The sequence below is a fragment of the Psittacula echo genome (assembly GCF_963264785.1).
Source record: "Psittacula echo genome assembly, chromosome: 1".
Lineage (NCBI taxonomy): Eukaryota > Metazoa > Chordata > Aves > Psittaciformes > Psittacidae > Psittacula > Psittacula echo.
In genome coordinates, this window is record NC_137735.1 from 99,696,009 (window position 1) to 99,722,612 (window position 26,604).

At 41.4% G+C, this 26,604-nt stretch overlaps 1 protein-coding gene across 1 annotated transcript in view; it reads right to left on the minus strand.

The window, feature by feature from the left end:
* The window catches only part of MICAL3 (microtubule associated monooxygenase, calponin and LIM domain containing 3), a 127,508-nt gene that overhangs the window by 17,311 nt on the left and 83,593 nt on the right, over positions 1 to 26,604 (minus strand). Inside the window, exons 26-34 of the mRNA XM_080614935.1 lie at positions 20,593 to 20,655; positions 17,385 to 17,486; positions 16,597 to 16,731; positions 16,092 to 16,183; positions 12,643 to 14,512; positions 11,612 to 11,706; positions 8,037 to 8,087; positions 6,058 to 6,165; positions 5,190 to 5,283 (exon numbers count right to left, since the gene is read on the minus strand). Of these exons, the coding sequence (XP_080471061.1) occupies positions 5,190 to 5,283; positions 6,058 to 6,165; positions 8,037 to 8,087; positions 11,612 to 11,706; positions 12,643 to 14,512; positions 16,092 to 16,183; positions 16,597 to 16,731; positions 17,385 to 17,486; positions 20,593 to 20,655 (2,610 nt within the window). The remainder of the gene's footprint in view (positions 1 to 5,189; positions 5,284 to 6,057; positions 6,166 to 8,036; positions 8,088 to 11,611; positions 11,707 to 12,642; positions 14,513 to 16,091; positions 16,184 to 16,596; positions 16,732 to 17,384; positions 17,487 to 20,592; positions 20,656 to 26,604) is intronic.

Consider the following 26,604-nt stretch of genomic DNA (forward strand, 5'->3'; position numbering starts at 1 on the left):
GAGCTAAACACTAACATGTGTTTAGCACTAAATGAGACATTAAAAAAAAACCAACAACCTAGCAAGAATATTATTAGCTGCGTAATGATGCAAACTGTGATGACTGGAAACTCTAACAGCAGATTCCAGCAAAAAATGACTGGAAATCTTAACCGTAGATTCTTTCCTAACCTTACAGTAAGACAAAACAAGGAAGAAGTAGTATCTGTCATCTGCAAGTGTTTCCAGAGTCCCTTGAAGGAGCATTTTGGTTTTGTTAGATCATGAACACACTCTGGCTTTTTTGGAAAAAGCAAATCAGCCTCAAGGGCCATAGGGAGGCAATGGCATGCCAAAACCTGCCTTTACAGTGCTCTTAGCTCTTGGGAGCAGGTCAGTTCTGCTGTCCCCTTCACACAATAAAATATTTTGCTAAAGAAGGTTTCAGGAGTACAGCTGAACGTTGTGAAGGAGAAGCAAAAAGCCAGCGTGGCCTTCCATTGCTAGCAGGGAAGGTGCCTGAAGTGAAACCTGTAAGTACATTTTGAAATAAGCACAGAGGAAAATAGACCTTACACACGGTTTGTGGAGCACACCAGGATCTCCTCTTCCTGAGCTGGAAAAGGGGTTCTGCTATAGCCAGTCATATGCAAGGGCTGTTTCTTCTTGGTTGTGAGCCAAGGATAGGAGAAGTAGGTGAAGGGAGGGGTGGGGAGGAGTGTCAGCAGGGTTAGTGTCAGCAGGAGGTTCAGCCATACATACCACCCAGATGCAAGTCGATGAGGTCACTGTAATAAGACTCTCCCCAATAGTCTACAACAAGGAATTGGTGAAGACAAGAGTTATTGAATCAGATACCCCCACCCTAGCCCCACACAATCAAAGCAATACATGAGAAAAAGACAGAGACAGAAACAAAAGGCAAACACGAAACATGCAGCTATACACCTGGGCACATATATGTATGTATATGAAAATCATATGTGTGCCTTTATGTATACAAATATGTACACACAAACACAAATGTATCACAAACATATACTGAGATGAGGAGAAAATTCCCAGCAGGCAGGCAAGGACTTCCAAGGGGGAAAATAAAAAAATCAAGTCTACAAAGGGACATTTTCACCTATTTCCATCTGCACCAGTACCTGACACTGATGTCTTTCCTGTTCTTGCTGAGAAAAGCAGAACTAATCTTGTTGCTTTCATGCTTAGCAATATGTCAGAAAGAAACAGTGCGGTTTCTTAGGTCAGCTGCACGAAAGGTGTAAAGGTTGATTCCTTGGAGGCGACTGAGTGGAGGATGTGTGTGTACAGCACACGGGTGGAAGGCACTGACCAAGCACTGACATGAATGGCAAATGCCTCAGTGTAGGAAAAGTGGGTGTTTTCCTGCTAATGCAATATCTGTGCCAAAGAAAAGCCTGCACAGAAGTGTGTGGAACAGAGACACGTACGTCCATAGCTGCTAGAGACGGGTACACCATAAGTCTAGCACCGTGTAATGTTTCTTTGGGGAAGAGACAGATGGGAGTACTGAAGCACTGTTTCTCACTGCATATGATTCACTTGATGTAAAGAGATGGCTCTTACATTTTTCAGCATTGATCTGACAGTAGGAGACATTTTCCCAGCTCAAAGTTCATGCTAAATGAGGATAAGGGAGCAAAAAGAGGTTCCAGAAATTTCCAATTCGATATGTTTTTAAGTTAATAATTTAAAAAGTAAAAAAACCACACAGGAAATCAAAGCCACCAGCATGTCCAAACAGGCAAACACACCATAATACAAAGTACCGGTAAATTGAGAGCAATCCCATTCAAGGTGTCTCTAGGGACACTGCAGAAAAATGGGGAAATTCTTCACTGACATTATCCTACTCTACTTTTGCAGGGAAATACCATGATGCAAAAGAAAGCAGGGGAAGGAAGAAGGAAATAAAAGATGACAAAAGCTTAGATCACCTGCAGATGACAAACTTGCCACCTGAAATAGAGCTTACATTCCAAATCATTCATTCTTGCTATGAATGTGACTATCAGAGCCTGAGATTTTCAAAGATACTCACAGAGAACAGATTAAGGCAATTAAGTCATTGTAGGGTGTGAGGTTATTTTCTGAATCAGACAGGACGTGACAGATTGAGCATTCACCTTCTACAAAATGAAAGATCAAGCGCACCTTGCCTGAGGCTGAGCTATTTAAAAAAGGAAATGTAGACAGACAAGAAGGTGTAATTATTTATCAAAACTCAAGTTGACAATGACCTCCAAAATGTTTCCAAGTCTGACTAGTTGAGTAACTAGTATCAACATATACCCATTCAAACTTGACAACTATCAGATAATGAGTGAAATTCCTGGAGTGTTGAGCTTTCAGTACCTATTGCTAGGATCTAAAATTAAGTGTAACCTCTCAGGAAGAGAGCAGGGCATAACTGTGAAGCACTGTAAGTCACTTGGCAAGAACATATTATGGATGACACAAAATGGATGGAAAACAGAAGCAAAATTATTCTAAGTAAATAATAAATTCTGCCCTGTACCACTGGTTTTTGTTCTTACCAGTCCAACTGAAAAATGCTTTTTCTAAAAATTCGAAGAGGTCCAGAGGTCAGAAACCTGAGGAATTAAAGTTAGTGCAAGACCTCTACAAAAGCAAAATTGGAAATTCGTCAAGATAGGAAAGATAAGTAAGAGGCAGCATGCTAAAAGATGATAAATGACATCGAGAAGTAGTTCAAATGGTCCCATCTATCTTTTTCTATAATCGAAAAGAATCCTAAGAAATTACAGAATTCTGCTGCTTCTGTTAGGATTTTCAAGTATCAAGTAGTAGAAAACTACCACTAATACTAAAACTCTGTATTTAAAAGCACAAGTCAGTGAGTCATTTGTTCTTTCCCTATAGAGAGGAAAGCGGAATAACCCATGTTCTCCTAGAACAGTTAATACTGGTTGCTGCCTATGGGGCAGCCATGACTTCAATCCTGCATTGTAATCCTTCCTTATTTATGTGGACTGAGTATGTGCACAAGAGGCACACCTCCAACCCTCCCCCATTTTCTTCCTCTTGTACAAGTTTATTAAAAGAGATGATATTTTTTCTTTTTATATAAACTGCTGTTCCCTTTTAAAACTTTTTGTTGCATGGTTTCATTAGGGGAGGGACTGATAAGAGGCAAGAGTGTGACTTCACACCATTACACAACGGTACTTGCTGAATGCAGTGGTCACTGTTAGGAGTATCTTAAGCAATGCAGATGGCAAGAAAATAATACTGCCCTCCTGAAAAATTAATGGTTATTGGAGGCAGAAGTTAATTGTAGTTGTGGAATGTGACACTGAAGACTTTAAATAGAAGAAATTCAGTTATTTTATTGCCAACATACATAAAATGTCCATGCAAGAGTGGCTAGAGAGGTGAACTATGGAGTGAATTTGTACTCTTGTGTTTCAGTCAACACAGGTTAGAACATGCTTCTCCCCTCTCCCAGATGTTTGTTCTTAGTCCCCTGAATAACTGGAAGATTTGAGACTAGTGAATTCTTTATGACTGACTTAAGCTTCCGTAACCACAATGTATAATCTGTTGGTGGAAACATGTTGCAAGAGCAAAGCATACCCTAGGGGCTTCCCAAAGAAAAAAGTTTCACTTTACAGAGAGTGATGCACAATCTGATCATTCTTCTAGGAAATTCACAAATACACAAGCTCATCTAAGACTGCTGCCATTTTGGGAGAACTGGGAGTGAGAGACTAGTTATCCAAGGGTTTAATTCTGCAGTCTTCCATATAAAATAGCAATTTAACTCTTACTCTGCCCTCTGATTTTTTTTTCAGACATTCTTCAATGAGAGAACATGCTATCATGAAGAATGTTCTCTCAATTGCTAAGATTTCCCACTTGTGCTGGCACGTCTTATTTCAAAGTCATTTAAGCAGCTGAGTAACCAAGACAGACTTCCAGATGGAAAGAAAAAGAACAACGAGAGACAAGAGAAGTGGTTATAGTAAGTGCGGTAACTGGCAGGCCAGAGAACAGAGTAGTTCCACGCAGAAATACACAGCATGAGGAAGGAGGCACTCCCGCAAAGAAAGGTTTTGCACAAGGTTATTTTTTTGAACCCACAAATGAAAAAGTCAGAATACGAAGCCATTGAAGTCCTCAAGATTGTTCTCTATGCCTGTAGTACCTATTTGCTTTGGCAACCACTCAGTCCTGCTGCTTTGGCATACCCTTATGAAGCATCAAACATACCTAATCCTGGCTGAGCAGTAATTGGCGGGAAGTCAAAACAGACTTTTCCTCTGGTGAACTTTCACTGCTTAATCGAGTTCCATCTTCACAGGCATAGCGGTGGCTCTTCAATGCAGCAACAAGCTAAAACATTTTCCAAACACCCATTCCACTTCCACCATTTCTGATCTCTGACCCTTGTAATCAGGTACATAACCCTGGGCCTGCCAGGTATACGCACACTGCATTTGCCTGTTGGATATCTGACTCCTTGCAATTGAAGATTCTTTTTTCCCAATCTTTGTACTGCTATCAGCATTATCTGAACGAAGTACTCCTCTACTCATATGCCTGCCACATCAAAATGATACTCAATTAATTTCAAATACTTATATCATTTCTTTAACAGCTTCACATGGATACCTTTCAGTACACGTGTGCATTTCTGTTCTGCACAATTCTGTCGGAAGTAGCCAGTGTGCTGGGCTGTGCAGTGAGGAAGATGTTCTGTGATGGTCCCTTGTAAGGACACTACCTTGATAATCCAACACAACAGAGAAAGCACACACAATTTCATAGTTACTTCCTTAACGTACAAAGTGGGTTTTCTTACTGTGACAGCTTTATGTGAATTGCAGCTAGGAAACCCCTGCAATTTTCTAGCTGTAATATCCAGTAATATGCAGAAACAGTCAGACAGCCACTATTAATAATTGAAGAATTTCCTCATAAGCCTCAGGCAAAGACAAGCAAACTAAGTCTCTGCCAATAGGGAAGTCTCAGAATCAGAAGAAACACAAGAAAAGCAAGGCTTCAAAAAGATAGTAGAAAAGGGAGAATGGATTCACATTGGACTTTATCTCTAGCCTATAAAGGTCCAATTGCCTCTAAAATCCAAGCAGCTATGGACTCTTGCACAAGCACTTGAAAAGAAAACATTAAAAAGCAAACCAAGTTCTGATGGATACCTGCTTCTCCCCGAAGGGCCTTCTCCACAGCAACACCTCTCTCCTCGAGTTGCCTCTGCTTCTCTTCCACTTGTTCAAGCTGCCGCTGGATGATCTGTTTATAGAAGAATGGAAGAGAACCTCAGCAACAGCAATTCTCCTGCTCTGTCTGTAGCACTCATCCAGCACTATGTGACTTCAGTCAAATCATATAATCATAGAATCATATTGGCCTTTCCAAAAACAAGTGGTTGCATTCAACAATACACTGCTTTCAAGGCTAACTGCTTCAAAAGCTAGCATCACAGTCCCCCCAGTAACAACATCCTATCCTTTAAGTTTGAAAACACCTTAATACTCACTTATTTGCTACAACTCCAATGACATTCCTAAACTCTGAAGTGAAAGGTGATGCTATTCAGTCAGCTGAGCCCTTAACCTTGAGTTTTAAACAAATTCCGTCACCAGTAGATAATGCCAGCAGTTTTCCAACAGATTCTCTGTTGGAGAATGAATTAAAGATTCATTTGGTAACACTTTATGGAGCAGCATAATCTAGCAAAGCAGTGATAGATGCAGTTTCATCAGGTATTATCTGACTACCACTGTTCCATCAGTGCAGGATACTTCAACTCCTCTACAGCTAGAAAGGTATTATGGTCATTATTTTTCTCACTGTAAAACTATAATGGCAGGTTTCATCCATTCTTCCCATCTCTATGACATTATATCAACATTAAAAGAAGGAGTAGGAGCAGGGACACTCATGTAGAAATAAAGGAAAGTTCTGTCTCTGGATCCTCTTCTGGCACACTCAGAGGAATGTCAAGATCATGGTGCTTTCACATACAGTTAACTGTCTGCCGCTACAAGAAGATTGTGACGCTACCTGAGCTCTATGTAATCTCTTTAGCTCCTCTTGCTTGGCTTGTCTACGGGCAGCTTTCTGTACTCGTCGGGTCAGCTTGGCATTCAGTTCTTCTTCCGTGTAGGCTCTCTGAAGGAAGGAAAACCAGAGGCAGATTTTATATGTATGGTCAGAGGTACTGGGGGAGGGATGACCATTTTCTTTTCCAAAATCTCAGAAGGGAGGTGTTTTGTCTTTACCATGGCTGTGTCAAAAGTCAAGCTTCTGTAGGCAAAGGTGTTCACAGTGCAGTGAGCAACAATTTCAGGGGCAAATTGGGAGTGAAAAAGCATATGAGCCAACTGTAAAGCTGTGCTTTCATATAATATCCCACCTCTGACTTCCACTGCTATGAAACATCTCCCCAAAATTCAAATCAATTTTTGCTCAATTTCTCAACAGATTTAGGCAAATGGATTTAGTTAAATAAATGAGTACCATATAGAGGGGTCACCTTGATCTCATTTTAAAAGAGGGTAAAGGCATGTCTATGTGAACAGTTACAGCAGTATAAGCTAAGAAATTATTTTAGACTAGTGTAGCTGGATCAGTATTCCCCTCTCCCTATTTTATTCTGGAGCAGGAACATTCACAGTTGGAAGTTATACTGGTAAAACTGGTAAAAACTACCTGTGTAAATTTGTGTCACTTTTCTATGAATCAAGAAGGCAAAAAGACATTTGAAAGCAGAATGACATTCTGGTGTGAGATGGGATTTCCCAAGAGCAACCACACAAAACTGGCTGTTGTAAAACAGACCAAAGAATCCCTAAAGTAAAATTAGAATATTACAACACCAGAAGCCATCTGAAAGAAGAAAGGCTATGTCTATAGCCTTATATTTATGCCTTCTATTTATAGAAATAGAAAGGTATTTCCTCCTCCTCTCTTTTCTCAGTGAAACTAGTTTAAAAATAAGTCTTTTTAAACATTACTGAAATGAGGTTTAATATCTTTTCAGGCATACTAGTTGGTTGCATTGCAGTCTAGGAAGACTTCCTCTCACAGACTTTTAAGAGCGTCAAAGAAACTTCACAACTGCATTAAGTGTACAGTGAAGAAAAGAGCTCTCTTCCCACATACATGTATGTAAGCTTTAAGCGCATGTAAGCTGTGAAGAGATGTCTTCTACTTCTGGAAAGAGATCTTCTCCATGGACAATCAACTTTAAGGGCAAAATGTTAAGACAGACCACCCTGAAATTTGCTTTATGTAGTTACAGTACTGCCACATTGGTCAGTCCATCTCTGGTTCACTGTTCTTAGTGAACAGAATTTAAGGTAGGACTACAGCTCTGTTAAAAAACCCCTCAGATAGGTGGTTAGCCACCACCATCGTTAAAGCTCCAAAAAGTTAACACTTTATTCTCTCTTTTTTTAAATACACAAAATCCACAGTGATATCCAAATCAGAAGGTAAAGTGACAGAGGCTGTGACTTTCCTATTGCATGTAATACTGTTGTGACTATGAAGACAGGACAATAAGAATTTCAGAAAGCAACAACAATCCTGAAACAGAAATGCAACTTCTGTCTTGATTTTAGCTGGATACAGAGTTCCCCTAAGATTTCAATGAACTCAATGATTTTGAAGGATGCTGATTAAAGTGTGATAATTCACTTGAACTCATAGTTTAAGTATTAAAAAAAGAATGCGCATACATATTCAATTGCCTTAAAACCTAATTTGTTCTGAAGCTCAAAGATCATCCACATCGTTCTGTACAGTGGTGCACTGACAATGGCATGCATTCTAACCAGACAGAGCTTAATTCGGAGCCTAATGCATTCTGGTAGACAACTTCTACAAAGAATTTGCTGCCCATGTCTGCTAACATCTCACGCATGCACAGTCAATGATCGTGATGTTAGTGCACATGTGATGGGTAGCTATGGATTCAGTGGGTTAATATAGGGACATGCAATGCAACAATGGCCAACTAGTGGGAATGGAGACACTACCTTTGACGAATATGATCTCTTGAATGCCAAGGCGTGTGGTACATAGATCGACTTTAAAGGGGGAATGGTAAAGGGAAACAAAAATAAACGTACAAAATGAAGCAAAATCAGTTCAACATTGAAAACAGATGCACAGTAATAAAACAAAGCTGATTTTTAATGAAACATAAAATTGTGCAAATGCTGAACATGACCCAGACTGATAAAGCACAATGGAACTTCTGTCTGCAAAATCAAGTTTCTAGCACTTTCCTCAAGGCAATTAGCTTTGGCAGCCTCTCTGAAGATACAGTCAACTAGAAAATACCTTCTTCTAGCGGAATTATTTGGCCTTTATCTACCCCCAGTTTTAATGTCCACTGACCAACTATGTGCACATACAAAATTTTGGCTTTGGCTTTGGACTAATGGCTTATGCTGGAGCATGTTTGGTCTGAACCAGCTCAGCAAACCCTGTATTGCTCTGTTACGCAACTCTCCATTTACAATCTCACTTAGAACCTCTTCCAAGAGTTGCATTTAAATCGGAGTATTAAATTATCTCTTCTTCACAGAAACGATCATTTGCATTTAGCTAACATCATTAATCTTCCTCACTGCTTTGTGACAGGAGAAACACCAGATGGGCTCAGAGTGAGTTATGTGCCCTACAGAAATGGAATCTCCCTGTCTAAAAAGAGAGCCTCTAGAGCTACACTGATGAGAAGGATAAGAAAAGGATGATAAATCACTAGCTTCTCTATCCAAGGACATTCTGCACTACCTTGTAATACCTTAAGTAAACTACTTAGCATTTACAAGAAAGGTAAACTTCCCTTGTATCATGAAGTACAGGGGACATTGTGCCATTCTGGGCAAACAGCCAGCATTTTGCATTTTTACATTCAATTAACTGAAACCACTGACAAATAAAAAGCCATAGAGCAACTCCAGCATGTATGCAAACCTCAGTAAAAGCAAGCTACCTGCGGCAGTAAAACGCATGCCTGATCACATTACCACAATTGTACAGGAACAACAACACACACACACAATGACAAACACCTACAAACACAAGACCCACGGGCATTTACATTAGGAATTCTTTACAAGATGCTTCTCTTGAAAGACACAACATTACCCAACACTGAATTAATTCACTGCTGATCACAAAGAGCAGGCTAAACAGAGCGCATTTTCTGGGAAGCAAGCTCACTACAGTTACCAAAAAAGCAACACAAGCAGAATTTCAGTTTAGAGAAGAAGGGGTTCACATAAAAGTTATGAGGCACACAGAAAGAAATTCTTATCCATATAAGTAGCAGGCAGTTCATAATAGCCCAAATATAACCCTCGCGTCCCACCCGTACAAACCCAGTTTTGCCAGTCTCAAAGTTCAGTTAATTTCTTTTGACAGCAAGGCATTCCAGTGTTTGCATGTATGTTTACATCCTTGGACAGGATGCAATAAAACGAGGTAAGTGGAGTTCTTAGATTTGTTTCCTCAAAATAAATTAACTCTTAAAACTATTCTTTAGAAAGTAGGCAGATGCTGAGGAAATAAATTGCTAATGGAACTTCAGCAACAGCAAACGGGAGAAAAAGAGACACCACGATACCCTTAACAGAACTGGTGAGATACTTTAAGTATTAGGACTGGAGGCATCTGCCACTTCTATCCCCTCCAATGCAAAAGCCATTTTAAATTGAAGTAGCTCAGCCCAGACAAAAATGATTGTCAAGGTATACTGAAGTCTGAAAACAAGCATGGACCTCACTGAAGCCCTGCCTCCTCCTGAAGGAGCTTATAAGGCAGAACATTAACTTTTATCTGAACCCCCTGTATTGTGTATCTGTCCTCTGGTAGCCACAGGTACCTCATTCTTCTGCATCTCTTGGAAAATGCAGAATTTCTCATGAAATGCCTTGAGTGCATGCAAGGAGGAATGGAAGGGGGAGAGAAGAAAGGCAGTAAAATAAAACCAAAATAATCTTCCTCTCAGAATAGGTCTAGATCAACTACAGAGAGAGATTAGAAGAGGTAAGTAAATACAGCAAATTTGTACTACTTCATTAACTCCTTCCACCAGCCTTAAATTCATTAGTTATTCTAGCTCATTCTACTATATATACATAGAAAGCACTCCCTGTATCACTTAAATTTGCAGTACTTCCATACCTTTGCCATCTGAGCCAAATATCAACTAGAACCTGCCATTTGAGACTGATTTGTACACAACTGGATAACAGGCTTGAGACAGGAGGCACAGACCACTGCACCTGTGACACTATCATCTCAGAGGTTCTCTTCTTCCAGAGCATTTTTTAACATGTGAAGCAGGTACCACCAGGAAAGGGCGGGGGGAGCACCTTTTTCATTCGTCAGTACCAGAAGAGCCTTTGTGTTCTGGGGAGTCAACAGAATACCTACTTATTCCTCCAAACCTTGCAAGCACTGTCTAGCAGAGCTTAGAAGCTCTCAGGAATGAAAGAAGGGCTCTTCCCTGTTAATAATGATTGAGCAGTTTCTTATATGTCTCTTACTTGTGCACTAATAGTGCCACGCTGGAATTGAAATGAACAGTTTAAAAGCAACTAACTTTGGCACTTTGGGAAGGTGATTTTCCTCTACTCTGCTCTCTTGAGTTTAGCTTAGAGTGAAACTACTTTGGCTAGAAAGCCACTGATACGTCTTACAGTATGACATTACAGCACTAGGTAGGACGGTTGGTCAGAAACAAGAAACAGCTCTCAGAAGAAGCATACCACACCACACTGGAATGAGAACACCAGGCCAAGACCAACTGCGTATTTCAGCTTAGCAGTTGTTATCTACACACACAGACACGTGGAAATAATCAGCAATGGACTCTATGATCTTAAAGGTCTTTTCCAACCTAAATGACCCCAAGTTCTCAAAGAAAGCAGGATCAAAATGGAAGAAAGAGCTGATAGTTCATCTTTTCTCCAAAAAGAGAAGGTACTAATTCAGACTGCACACATTCTCTTCTCCCAGGAAAAATAAGAAAACCTGGAAGAGCTGAAGAACTGCAGCCTATAGCTTACCTCTTAGTTGATGATCTATTTTGACTATGCTCTTGATGTATGCAAAAATACATTCCTGTCTTTAGTTTGCTTGGAATTCTACCACTTCAAGCTCTCAAAGAGGCTGGTAAACAACATCCTAAAATCAACCCTTACAAAAAGTGAGAACTGTCTCATTATTATCTTTTTGCCATAACATTAGAGCCAGCGAAATTTATTCTTCTGACAATAAATGTGTGTTTTCTGCAGATCATGGGCATGCTCACAACAGCGACAAAATACACTATTCTGACTGCATTTGCTGTAAAATAATGTCATAGTGGGACAACAGATCCTTCATATAACAACAGCAGGGAGTAGCTTGCAATTGTGAAACCAAGTGAAACCGACTTATTGTAGGCAGAACAGTCAGCCAAATTATAGAAAAGCCTGTTCCATGGAAAAAACAGTAAACCCAACAAAATTAATCATCCAAGTTTCTGATATGGTTCTTTAAGCTTCTGATCTGCACAATGCCAGATCCATCTCAAATGTGTTTCCCATCTGCCTACCTCTCGCTTGGATTTCTGGGAGGAGCGTTCCAGAATATCGTCACTGGAGAGGTCGGAGTCCTCTGAGAAACTCAGGTGTTGACGGAGCTGCAAATCTGAGAAGCCGGGAATGAAAAAGGGAGTTAGAGAACTGGTGACTGTTCTTTTTGTAAACATTTCAGAACTCAGCTGCAAGTTGTCTGACTGAACTTCAGAAATACTCAGTCCTTTTATGGCAGTCTCAGTTGCTTTGCCTGCGATTGCAGAGCTATCGGAGAAGCATCGATCCACAGAATGATCAATATTAGTGAGAAGCTTTATTTTAAGAAAGCATCACTTTCTGCAAATGCTGTTAAAAATAATGGTCATGATTCTCTCTTTGTACTGTATCAATGCTCTTACAATATACAGAGCACTTGGATGACAGCAGCTGGCATCATTTTGCCTATTTCTACAGGGCCAGGGAAATGTAACATGCTCACTTTTCACCACATTTACAGCTAACTTATTCACTGTATCACAAGTTGCCATTAAACATCTCCATCTGCACCTGATTGCATGTGAGAGATTCATGTGAGGTCACAGAATCCCCACTTCACAGATCAGCAGAGAGTTGCCAGATCACTGAGAACACAGCAGTAACTGCATCTCTGCAGTCTTCAGCATCCATGGAGCCAGGTTGAAAGAAAGACCACCCAAAGAAAAGATGATGAACAGATTTAAAATAGAGGTGAAATGTCACAAAGAACTGATTACAACAAACAGTGCTTACTTCTCAAACCAGTCTAAAGCAAAAAACAGATATGGCTTGTATATATCAAGAGTGAAGCTTTTATCTAAGGATCTGTTTTTTTTCAGTGGCCTATCAACTACTTTTGTCAATACGCAAACATGCAATTCTAGTCGCTAGCACTTTTCCTGATCTGCCCGTTTGCCACTGGGAAGCAGTGTCATCCAGCACAGCAGCTCAATGACAAAGTAAGCCAAACGTACTGTCAAGGATACCTAGCTGTAGGAAAAGTACAAAGTGCAGAGGCATAGATCTATTATACCTGCAGCTATAATCAGTGGAGAAGCTTTGTGCTTGCCAGAATCCACAGTGGCACTACTTGAGGGAGTACTTGGGCAGGATTTGTCATCAGTCTTTTTCTTCTTGTCTTTCTTATACCCAGAGAAAACAGACTTCCACAGTGACCTAGGCTTTGCTGCTTCCTCCATCCCACCGCTAGATTTGTCAGAAAGCCTGCTGTCATTTTTGGATTTCTTCTCCTTTTTGTTCTTTCGAGGGGAGAAAAGAGAAGTTCTTTTTTTACTCTTCCCACTGGAGCCCTCTGAAGAGGTGACAGACCCTTCAGGTCCAGCCGTATCAGCAGCAGGAGTGGAGAACTTCTCACTAGCACCATCGTGCTTTCGTGTTGATCCCTCTGCTATTTTCAAAGCCAGATGCTTTGGAGAGTCATAAAATAACTCTTTGGTCTTCAAGGGCATAGAAGATGCCTTTCTTGCCCTTGTGGTCCCAGCAGCAGCAGCTGCAGCCATCTCCATATCTTTCATCTTACACAACTGTTTAGCCATGGCATCCCGCAGCGCTTGGCTCTTGACAGACTTCTCTCTGGCTCTCATTCTTTCTTCAGCAAGCTCCTTGGCCTCCACAGAAATCTCAGGCAACACTCGCTTCTTCTGGTTAACCCCTCCTTCCATTGAGGGTGGGCCACCATTTTCTTTGACCAAAGGCAAAAGGCGTGGTTTCTCTGGCCGTGGCCTACTGGTAGGAGGTGTAAAGAACTTCTCATGAAGGCTTGAGTCCTCTGTCCTGTCATCATACGTGTCTTCTACATCATCAGCAAACGGAATCTCATCCACACTCTCTGCAAAAGACTTTCGCACATCGTCCTTTTTGGCCTGGGTTGGCTGTTTGGCAGCAGAGGTTGGCTCGTGGCGTGGGGGAACAGGAGGTGTTGATGCTGGTGTCGGAGGTGACCTGGCTTCAACCTCGTTCTGCCAGACTGCTTGATGCCTCTTTCTACGCAAAGTGGCTGGTTCTTCACCCTGAGGAGGTGGTGGTGGCGGACTTGATGGAGGAGTAAGCATAGTAGAGTCGGAAGTGTTGAAGCTCTGGCTAGCCATAGTTCTCATGTTAGATGAGCTCTCCTGAAGGCCAAGTCCAGAACTGCTGGATACATCTCTTACTTCACTGGAACTCCGTAGCTCTTTTTCTGATGGAGATTTTGGAGTCAGAAGAGAAATCTGCTCATTTTCTAACTTGGACAAGCCCTGTCTTCTTGGGGCAGGCTGGGGTTTTACAAGATGGATCCTTTCATCCCCTGAAATCTTCTCGCTATTAAAAGTCTTCAGAGGGGTTGTCTCAAGGGCAGATACATTAAAGTTCGTCTCTGAGCGTTTGTTTCTGTCTACTGGGGTGAGCCCTAAGCTCCTCCGGATTTCAGCACTCTTCATCCAGAACTCTTCCACAAGGTTACTCCGTTTCAGGGCTTCTTCTGCAGTAGTAGGGCTCCCCAGTTTTTCCACCTCACTATCCTGGCCCCTGAAGACTAGTTTGGCTAAAGGAGTAGACGTTAAGGCTGGGACAGGTTGGAAGCATACTGGAGGCTCCACTGGGGATGGAATGGATGTTTCGGCAGAAGGCAAAGGCTGGGAACAGATAGGCATTTGAGCAGATGTTGCAGATGAAGCCAGTGTTGGTGATGCTGGCTGAGACTCTGCCAATGATGTAGATGCAATGGCTTCTGGTGATGCAACTGGCTGGGATAACACTGGTGATGGTGGCACCAGAGGGCTCCTAACTTTCCTGTCTTTGGGAATTTCATCCTTTGGTCCTTCAAGAAGGAAAGGCTCAGGAAAGAAGCGTGCCTCTGGAGATTTTATTGCACGGGATACTTCAGCCAGGGGATCTTTTACATCCTACAAAAAATTAAACCCAGAAATATAGTCAGTGGGCACATCAGAATACTGTGTTTTCCTTTGTTTATTTGTTGGATTTTTTTCTCTTCCCCTCTTTTAACAGAGTTAGCAATAAGGAAACCATCCAAGTAGCAAAATATGAAAAACCCCACACGTAGAATCCCATGCACAGACCTGGAACATCACTTAGGATTTCTCATCAGGTATCATTTGTTTTGCTGCCCTGATGTATGAACTGTCCTCTGTAGATGTCAACAAGGCAAATTTAATTTTTGGATTACAACCAATAACCTACATTCCAGAATTCTGTTTCTATCTTTTCCTGCTCTCCCTCTGAATCTCCAACTCTGTGTATTGTGGTAGTGCCTCAACTCGGACAGATTTGATGCAAGTCTCTCCAGCTCTCATCAATACAGCACTTTCTGCTGGCTAGCATCTGCTGTAATGTTTTCTTAAAGCAAGGGGTGCTTTCTCTGATAAGAGTAAATTAAGCTGTAATTCCCTTGCCCCATAATGGTCTGACAAGTCTTAGTTTCCATTTCCTATATCTAGATTACCATATTACTCAGTAGCACAATTCACTGACTCCTCTTACTGAGTTCTGATATTATTCTTCCAATGGCATCTTTTCTACCAGCTTGCTTTTGAGTGTAGACAGTTTGGTGTACTGGACACATGAGCACTGGGGCATAAACCTACCTGTGTACTTATATGACACATATTAAACACCCAGGTCTTGAGTACTGCATTTAGGCACTGTCCTGATATAAAAGATGACTACATCTAACAGAATCATTAGATAGTACTGAATAAAGAAAACAAAAAAATCCAACCCCTTACTTTTAACAGAAAGTGAATGTTGTCAGTGATTGCTGTCAGCAAACCAGACTTATCCCATAATGTGTCCATGGTAAAAGTAAACTGGTTTATGACAAAACCCTCTAGCATAAAGTCTAATCCTTCAGTAATTCCTTAAAAGCAAACTCTTGGGAGGCAAAAATTAAAACATTTTAAGGGTCACATACTTTGTGATCTTAAACACCAGTAGCCGGAAACACCACAGTACATTTGCATGTGGATTCCAGGGCTGACAACATGACAGTACATCATTGACATGTCTCACATCCCTAAGCTGAACTATGTTGTTACTCTGGAAGAAATAAGCATTGCTTTAACTACTACTAAGTAATACAAATATAATATTGAATTGCAACTATAGAGAATCTGCTTTTGGTACAGAAAAGATAGTCAAACAATGATAAACTGGAAACACCTTTCTTATGGCTCCCCTTGTTCATCTTACCTATCTCTTGTTAAGTGCACAATGAAATGAAAATATCCTGCAGAATTCTTTCTAGGGCTTTGTGATGGGAACTTGCGTGTGACTGTGACAAAGCCTCTACACACTGAAGATAGTACATCGTTATTTTTTTAAGTCTACATGAAGTCAGATTTCAAGATGATCACCATAGAGACAGGAGAAAAGTACAATGCTGTTAGCCCTCATTAGTTTATTCAACAAACTCTTCTATTGAACTACAGATAGTAAGCAGAAAACTCCACAGATTGCCTTTCTTACCTCTGCTTGTTTTGCTTTCGGACTTTCAACTGGAGACAGAGGAAGAACACTGTCACTAGGTGACTGGATAGGGATGGATGGCTTGCATGGATCTAGGGAAAACAAAAATGTTTCCAAACACACATGAGACCGCTAATATTATTTTTTTGCAGTGTTACACAAAGCAAGCAGTGACAAATTTCTCAGCTCTTTATAAACTCTAGATTGGACATAGAATCATAGAATAGTTAGGGCTGGAAAGGACCTTAAGATCATCTAGTCTGGAACATAGACAAAAGCACAAGCTTCTGAACATAAAAACTTCAATCAGGAAAAGCAGTTGGATGCTTTCTCACACTTTAGGAAGCTGCAGTTAATGGATTTAGAACATTCTTCTCAAAATGTTAATGTAAGCACATGCCTTGCCACTGAGAGTAGCAAGATGGGGTTCCCTTATATCTAATAAATGTATAGATTACCTCAAATACAACTAGAATCATTCAAACATTGATGGGAAAGCTATTACCTTCTGTCACACTGTAAGAAGCACCTTCTACTTCTTCTTCTTCATCTTCTTCATCTTCAGAGACTTTTAGTTGTGGCTCTTCTGTGCCACCTTGATGTAAGCGAAACTCTGCTTCTGCATCAGATGGGATGTCATCTGATGATGGGTGAAAGGGAGAAAAAACCCAAGAAATATTGGATACAAGTCCATCAGGACCTCTCTTAATTATCTAAAAGTCTTTCCTAATCCTTTCCTCCTGTTCACATGGTGCTAATCACTTTCAGAACCTGGAATGTTTCAATCCCTTTTTTGTGTGCTAATTGGAGTCATTTAAGCAGTAAATGATGGAATATTAGTATAAGTAACTAAATTAGTAATTGAAGTCATACCTTAACGGTTTTCTGGAAAATTTTCCATGTTTCCTGGCACATGCAGATCATTTTACACTATCAAGGGAAGACTTTCTGCATAACATTGTGGGCTTTTCACAAATTTACTTCTGTTTCTGTTATTCAGCAGGATTAGTACTGAATATGGATACAAAGCAAGCCTTCTAGTTAGCAGATGGTGAGAGGAACAAGACATTTGTTCTAAAACCCACAGCATCAAGGTTCTTCTGTTTCTTTTTGTCCTTCAGTCCTGGCTCCCTCTTGACTATTTGAAACAGCCCCCCTACATCACTGAAAATAAGATCAGGTTTGACAAAAGATCATACAAAGTATGATCACAAATACCCTCATACAAAGTATTTTCTGCCAATAAAATTCTGTTCACACAACAGGTTTAAACGATGCACAGTGACACCCTACCGTCATCCAGCTCTGCACCCGTGTCTCCCTCTTCACCTGCCTGCCCTTCTGTGTCTGCAGGCTCTGTGCCCAGCTCATCCTCCACATCATCCTCACACGGAGCTAGAATATATTCAAATATTGAGGAAAAAAGGAGAAAAAAAGACACTATACAGTGAAAAGGTTCTACATTGAACTGCACCAACACTTTATAGTGGAGATATTCATTAACTGCTGCCAAAACAAGAAATCCTGAAATGTGTCACCTGGAAAGACATCTATGGTGAAATGATACTTCCAGACTCCAACAAATCAAGGAATGTCCTCCAGTGGGGAGCCTCCAAGGCATTTGCACTTAAAGCAGCCAGGGCTTTTCTGAGCAACAAGCCTTGTGCAAAATTAAACAAGAAGGAGGCTGGGAGGACATCAGACCAGAATGAAGTTTATTGTTCTTCCAGGAAGGTTATTATTTTCTATACCACAGCAGAACAGTCGCCATCACTTTACAGCATAGGTGTATTGGGTGAAAACTGGAATCTCACAATGTACCACAACTGTTCATCTTAAAATTGAAACAGGCTTTTGAGGGCATAAGTCAGAGATAGAGTCTACCCCTATGATAGATCATTATTATATTTGGAAACTGTTTAACTCTGTGCGGGGTCTGAGACACTTGTTATGCTGTACAAGTAACTAGGATGTAAGTTGAGCTATTTAAAGTGAATAAAAAGATATATCCAAAACTTTCAGTTACAGATCAGAATTCGATTTGCTGAGTCAAGAAAAGATTCTTGAGTTTATAACTCTGAAAAGGACATCTGACATTACTACTTGTGACAGGATTCAATCACAAGAGGAGAGAGAAGACTGTGCAGTCTGAATTTCATTATTAAATGATACTTTTTCAAAAAAACATAAACCTTATGACACCTTGTCCCATCTCGTGCTACGGATGATTTTGCTTAACTTTTGTTTGTTAAGCAGTTTCATAAAACAATTTAAACATACAAAATAGTGAGCACTTTCAGGGGTTGTGGTTTTTTGCATAGTAGAGTCAGTCAACTACATTTTTAGATTGTGCAGTGAGTTAGCATCAATTCGTGTTCAACAACATGCAGACATTTAACTCTGTTGTATATCCTATTGCATACACAGTCAGCATGTATTATTAGGCACCATGTTTGCTAATTATGCACGTAGGATATGGTCCTGTAACAATGATAACAGACAGATTTATAAACTTCTTTGTTGCACCTATATGAGTAAACTAAGCAGTGCAAATCTCTAGACCTGAATGCATACAGTGTCATGCTATCATCTTTAGGAGGACTCCTGGCATGGCTCCCAGCAGTTAGCTCCCATGGTAGGGTGAGAGGCTGTTTCCAACAGGCAGTCCAGGTGCAGCCTCCCGATTCTGTAGCCATATGGGAGTGATTCATGCTGCACCAGCTTTCTCCTACATCAGGGAATAGGCCCTGATCCTTTTTGTTTACTAGTGACAATGTGAAATGGTTGGAACCATTTATATGCTTAGCATTGCTAATTAGGAGAATCTTGAAAACAAACCAACCCTCCCTAAAATTAAGGTCCTCCAGCCTCTCCTCTAATACAGATTTCTGTTTATTTCAAAACACAGCCTTCAGTGGCTGGTTTGTCTTCTTCCTTCAACCAGAGAATTTATCTTTTCCCCTTGTGGAACTATGACAGATAAACATATGGGCTAGTTTATTTTGTCAACTACTGTGCAAAGGCAGTTACTCTTACATGTCATGAAGCACTGGCCTATTCCCTTACGCCAGAGGCTTATAAAATCCAGAAAGTTATGGATGTGGAGCATAGGAGACTGAATCATATGGCAAAGGCTAGACTGCCCAGAGGGGCATTTACAAATCTACTGAGCAAAACCAGTGCCCCAGTCTTACTGTTGCTTAGGTATACAGTAGCTTATGTTATTTTGGAAAGAATAATGTCATGGGATGGTTTTATGGTAGCAGCAAATGTGAGTACTTGCAAAAACATAACTCTGTTAGGAATATCTGATACCACTATGTATATGTGTGTCTTCAGATCCAGAAACCATGAACTGACATGAGACATACAAGGAATGTTGGAGAGAGGGGAGAAAGTCAGTTCTTGAATAGGTTGGTACACAAAACTTCACAGATGATTACGGAGGCATAGATAAATAACAACTTGGTGCAAGGGTGGATCCCATTGAGGGACATGGAGAGTTTGCAGGTGGCTCGTTATACTATACATATAATGAGCATATACGTATATGCAGTGAGGAAAAGGAGCAAAAGGCCAAAAGCTGTCACACCATAACTCAGAAGCTACACACTTAAGGCAGCCAGAAACTCAGATCAGCACTTGGTTCGTGTCAGCTAGCAGCTGTGAGCAGACTGCATCATGTGCAGACATCTTGTAAACACTGCTGCCTTTGCAAAGCAGCAGCAGAAGCAAAGGTCTATAGGCAAGCTAGCTATTCTGATGTACCGAAGCAACTCAGCTGTAGATCAACTACCCAGCCACAACCTACTGCTGTTCCACTGGTTTTAACGCCTTCACCGCTTTACACAAATTTACACCCTTACTCTAAGCCCAGAATCTTCATGCTTATTGGTTTTGTAATAGAGCTTAGAGGACCACATAAAAAAGGCAGCTGAGCTCTACCATCCTCCAGCTTTCCTGAGGCTTTCCTAAATAACGTGAACCCCAAGTCAAAGGAGACACAACAGCCATCACTATTCCCAAAGATCCCAGCTTCAACCTTATTCTTCTTTCTGTTTACTTCACCAGGTAACCACAGTCTGCAGTTGCTAGAGAACTACAATTGCTTTAAGTGTTCTCTGTCAATCATTCAACTGCAAGAAAGCCCCACGTTCTTTTAGTCAAGGAGCTAGGGAAAGAATAACCAGTCCAGTCTCCAGTATACGAAGCAAATCAAAGCACTCAACTAGATTCTTCCTTCTACATTATTACTCCCAAGATAACCTCTTTGTCTGGTCTGCCTTCAGGAGGGTTATATGGTTGAGTTCATGCAAGAATGGACCATCTGAGCAAGGCACGCATGCACACTCCCCCTTCCTCCCTCCCTCCACATCCAGTCATGCAGTAGCGACAGGGCCGTAAGTTCCAGGGTTAAAGTACCAGCTCAGCTGCTGAAGGCATGGAGAAGAGACGGGCAGGGTTATTGTGCATTGGAATATATAGAACATCACCAAACTACCTCCAGGGACCGTCTCCAGCCACGCCTGTACCGCCTCATGGCGTACGGAGGGAAGGTCGGATGCTGAATTCAAAAAACAATAAATTGTAAGAAATCAAAATTAGACCATCAGTAAGTGTCTAAAACAGAAGAGTGACAGAGGGAAACTTCTGTAGCAAACACAGGAATAAACCCTACGAGATGTTAAAACAACAGATTCCAGGCTTGGGATTTAAATGGAGAGAACATACTCAGAGACCTACTCTTTTTCTAGGAGCTGTAATGTTAGAGGAAATAGAGATGGCAAAGTGAGACGGGTTGCTGCACTGCTGTACTCCACTTGAAACTCTGCAGAGGAGGGAAACTAAGAGAGGGAAGAGCTGAGCAACAAGAGAGGGGCAGTCCTAACTGGCATCCCAGAACCTCTGCTCCAAGGTGCAAATGCCAGCAGGCAAAGAAGAGCACCCAAAGCAGAATGAGAGTATCTCCACACTATCCCAGGCTCTCACAACAAACCCCATCGCCACTGCTGCAGAACGTCTCTCCAAACATCTTGTATCACAAAATACAGCTCACCCAGGAACAAATTTGTCTATTAAATTCAGGCTGAAAACTTACAGCATATCCACAAGTACGTGGATACGGGGCATAAAGTGACAGCCCTTTGAAAAACCAACCTGCTGCTACACCTGCATACACCTGTACTGTTGTATGACAAAGTAACTGAAGCAGCTAACCGATCAATCAGGATTGTCCCAGTTTGCTCCAGTTTTAGGGGAAGGCACGGAAATACTGCCTTCCTTCCCAAAAGAAGTTGGAAAGACCACAAAATCTATTTTGGAAGGATCATATTTTTCTGGCTGCTGCACCAATACACTACGGAAAAGTAGTAATTAGAAAATATAAATGGAAAGAAAAAATTAGAAACTAGTGATACAGACCCTCAAGCAGAAGCTAAAGTAACCTTAATTGTAGTAAGCTTGAGAAACATTAAGCAACTACTCTAGAATACTGAATGTTACAGACAGTTGAACTTTGCCTATCTTGTGGCTGTAGTGGGAAGAAACATTCATCTCTTATTTGTACGGAGCAGATTTCACACAGGAAAATCCCAGTGCATTCTACAAACTGCAATTACAGGGACAGACAAACTGATCTGTAACAAGTTGGATCAGGGTTAAAAGACCAAGCCAAGCATCTAGAACTACGAGGAAAAGATAATTATCTGGAACAGAATGTGACCAGGCAACATGAGATAAAGCCCTAGGCTTTTTTAATAGAGATCAGTCATTTAACTTAATTTCACATCTGCTGTAAAAGTATGCTTTCCACAGCACACTTACTGCCTCTGCAATTCTGGCACAATGGTCACAGACTGAGAGAACAACACTGTTCACCAACTGCATGGTTAAGTCTAGGCTTCTGCACAGGTAAAGCACCTATGACAATGTCGTGGTTTAACCCCAGAAGGCAACTAAGGACACATACTTACCTTAAGACACACTGTAATACAGTCTAGAATAAGTTCAGCAGAGACTGCTGGAAGGTGCTTACAAGAGAACTAGACTACTGGCATTTTCCCCTTCCACAGTTTTCCTTTAAGTAAGTAGCAACTCAAAAAGGTCACACCTCACTTCAGAAAACAGATATACTGTCATATCTTAAACACAGGGAGTCAAAACCACCACTGATCCCATTTGCAAGTTCTTTGAATCCCATCATTCCCCGCTAATAATAGACAGTTACACTTTGTAAAGCAGCAGCAGAGAATTATGCCAAATAGAGAACCTGACCCTGTTCAATCTTCCCTGTAGTAGCCACACAACATAGTCCTTCAGCTTTCCCTAAAGAAGCACAGAGCCCTCACTGCCACAAAACCCATAGCTATCCCTAAAGCCAGTAACTGAGGGCTGATTGCCAGCACTACCAAATCATGTGTAGTGATGAAAAATGCGATGGAGTCAACACAGGCTGACAATGGGTCAGAAGAAGTCACACCACCAAGGAGCTGAGAAAGCAGTCACTTTAAGCAGACACAGACCTGAAAAGCAAAATGTTTAACCAAGTGTAATTTCAGTGTCATTTGGAAGTAGCTCTTTTCGACCACTGCCGCCCCTGCTGAAGTACACTGCTCTTGAAGGGCACAGAAGCAACAGAGTTAAACAGCTGCAACTGTGATCCAGGAACCGGCGGTGTGGGGCTTGGGGGAGATTACCTCTGGAGGTGGAGGACTTTGAGGTTGGGACCATTTTTTCCTCCTCCGCTTTTTCACGGATGTGTGTCCAGTGCACATCTGCCAGGATCTCCAGAGGATCAACCGGATTTACAATCTGCTCCAGTCTAAGGTTTCCAGCTAGTGTGAGGAGGGCATGGCATACCAGGTTGTAGGCAGGGTGTGTGAAGGACAGGGAGGAAAAGGTGGGAGAACAGTGGAAAGGAAAGGTAACACATCAGAGGAAAGGAAATAAAAGAAGAAGAAGAGAAAATATTACTGGCTAAGATCAGTTTGCAAAACAGACAGAAAAAAAGGCTCAGCATCATGTGTGCACGCATACACCAATACAGCACTCCTCATACTTCCCATCAAAGCTGAATAATGCCATTCCAAAGGCAGAGAGATGCTATTAAAAACTTCATTGTAGATCCTCTCTATTGCAAGCAGCTTTGCTGAAATGAAAGACATTCTCTGGGTGTCCAACTGTATGTGGTATGTAAATACCAATTCATCAAATTTCCAGCTCCTTCAGCCTGTTCATTATGATTATTGCCAAAACCATCTTGCTGTTAAAGGAAAGGGACAACCTGCATTGTAGTCTGATGCACCAAAACGAAAGGTCTCTCATATCCTACTATAAAGTTAAGCACTGCTTTTATTCTGGGTATGTATTCCTTTGTGAATTCAATTTCATGATGGATCTCAGAGTTTCACTTCTGTGTGTATATGCATAGACACACTTACTTTAGCAATTAAAACACTTTGTTTACTCCTGTTTTGTACTGACTTGTTCAGGAGTAAATTTCTTTTCTGAAGAGTAACAGCATTTTCATTAGGACTGAGCAGCCTCCCCACTTCCCCAGAGGAGAATTCCTTTTACACAGATTAATCTGTTTAAAAGAAATTGCATTACTCCTCAGTTATGAGCATACACAAAGCTCAGCTACCTACGGTGTGTCAAAAGGAATAACGGACACCTAAACCAACCGATAAGCAACTTGTTCAACTGCTCAGCATGCCCTCATTCTACAAGGAACAGCTGTTCAACATCTGTAGGAGTGGTCTTCAAAAGCAAATGACTTATCCTGAAAGGAAAATGCCCACTTACTTTATAAAGTAGGAAGTCAATTTTCACAACAGCTGGATTACCACTGAGCAGGGCAAAACCCTGTTTCAGCAGTTAAGAACCTCAAAAGCAGTTAGATTTTCAGATGGTGCACTAGTTTTGAAGGAAACAAGAACCATTAGCAGCACTTAGAGGTCACACTCATTTCCTGCTGTCTCATTTTAACAAAGTTCCTCTCTCCCGGCCATGTTTTCCCCAGACATGACAGGGTGTTTGGGACTTCCATGTCAGGAATAACTATGTGTGAGATTTGGCATTAAAACTGCAGAAGAAACAGGCAGAAGGAACTGCAGGAAGGACAGAATTACCAGCCCGTTAATCAAGGGAAAAAGGATGCAGACACACAAACTCAAATGCAGAGCGGGATTCACAATTTAGGCAAGTATTTAGCAATTTTGTGTCTCTGTTGCCTCATCAGAGAGTTCTCTTATCAATTAGCACAATCACATGGTCTACCAGAGCTACTGGACATCCTGCAGGAACAGGAACCTGGGCTTTTCTCACTGTACCAAAGCATTCGCATGCAGGCCCCAAGATGAGTAGAGTTAGCATTTGCACCGCCACACGAAAGTTTGTGTTAAAGGGTTTAGATTTGCCAGCAACGGCTGAGAAGTATATAGTCCTCAGCAAGGCTTGGAAAGAGCAGGTCCCACATGATCTGCATGTTTTAAAATGGATTTCTCTGGGATTTAGACCAGCGTAACGTACACACCTTCAGTTACTCCTCAAGTCTCTGGACAGAGGCCTGAGGCTGTCCTGATTAGGATATGGGTCCTTCTCACCTTTTCCAGTAAATAAATAGCAGCACAGGCAGCCAGGAAGGGCTGCTGCTTGGCTGACAGGCAAATCTGTTTCCTTGAGGTTTAAATGCTTGAGAATTGCAAATGACACCTGGCATGGCCTTCCCTCTCAAGGATTCCTGCTAAGCTCTGCAGGATGCTGGACATTAATTGCACTCATATTGAAAGGTAGCTTTCCCCTAAGGGGAGCTTCAGTTATGCTCTTTAGCCATCTTACTGATACTTCTCATTCTTACCATCAGAAAAGTTAAATAGGCAAAGATTGTAAAACCTCTTCCTTTTTTTTTTCTTCAGTAAAAAAAAAAAAAAGGTCAGAAGCTAAGCTATAGTTGTTACAACCATAAGCTGCAAAATATGCAGTCTGAGAACTGCATATGCCCTCTTACCTTCAGGAAGGCACTTGGGTTTTCCGCTCATGCATTCTGGTTCTAATGAACCACATTGAGAGAATAAGGGATTAACAAACTATTAGGACCAAGTGCTTCAAAATAAACAACCATGAAAAATGAAGTGCAAGAGCATTGTGGAAACTAACACAACCAGTTAGACTGGAATGTCAGGTTCATTTTGTGCCCATTATACGACTGCTTGAAAAATCTTGAGGGATCACCACAGCTTGATCAGCTTCCCCACCAGACTCTCCCCACAGACACACATTCAACAAACGACAACAACAAAAAAGCAAGTTTGCTGACACAAGCAATACCAAGGCAGCACTTCTGATGTGTCCATGTGTCTGACTCATTACGCGGGTGCAATTAGCCTGTGTGTATGGGACAAATCTGAAACTCCCAAAGATGTGGGGGTCACTGTTCATGCACATTACAGCAGCAGAACATCCAGGCTTTCTAGACATCCTGAGGTACCTGGCAGCTTTATCTTTTTTCTAAAACCAGTGGCAGTGTCAGACCTGATATACGGCGCTTTGTCCAGGAGATGAAGATGACAACAGCTACAGAACCAGTCTCTAAGGAGCTGGTAAAGCAACTAAATAAACCACAAAGACAACAGCTACAGAACCAGTTTTTAGGGAGCTGGTAAAGGAATTAAATAAACCACAAACTCCTCATGTGGGACCTGCTCTTTTAAACATTTCCCCCTCCTCTGGGGAAATGGAAGTGGAGATGGTGTACGGGTACCTTTAAATGTACCCGTGTCCTCTTCATTTGAAAGACGTTGAAGCCAGAGGCCTTGCTGCAGCTCGCTCTCCCAAGGGCAATACTCCCCCTCTACAGCAGAGGGAACCATACATCCATATATAACACCAGACACGCATGAACACACACAAGTGATGGAGAGAAAGAAAGACAGAAAGGACAGAATCAGACAGAGACAGAGTCTGGAAACCCAGCAGCTTCCCATACTCCCACTCTATTCCATGTGTCTGACAGGAAAACCGCTTGAATGAAACAATGTCCAAGAACACCATGGTTTAGCAGACTAAACACACAACATGCACGTTACCATACTTAAAAAGCAGTCTTCACTTCCACAGACTTCAGTTACGGAGATACAGATCTTATGCTGAAAAAGTAGCCAAGCAGCCTGCTGAGCTCATCAACAAAACTGCTGCTAAGACAGAAAAACTGGACCTCTGCTTGCGTTAGGCAGCAAAGACCTTTACAAAGAAGCTCTTTGGAGTCTACTAGTCTTGACAAAAAGGAAACGTGAGTACAAAGACAAGATCAGCGAGAAATTTGGCATGGTGGTGAAACACTGGAAACATGTCTATTCTTAGCACAAACTTTGCATTTTGATGACTGAGACAAACACAGAGGAAGGCGTCCTTCCCTAAGATTTTTCCACAGAAATCCCTCTGAGCTAAATAGGAACCACCTGAATTCCCTGATTTTCAAGACCACCTTGGTAACTAAGTAGAGCTACAAGCAGCT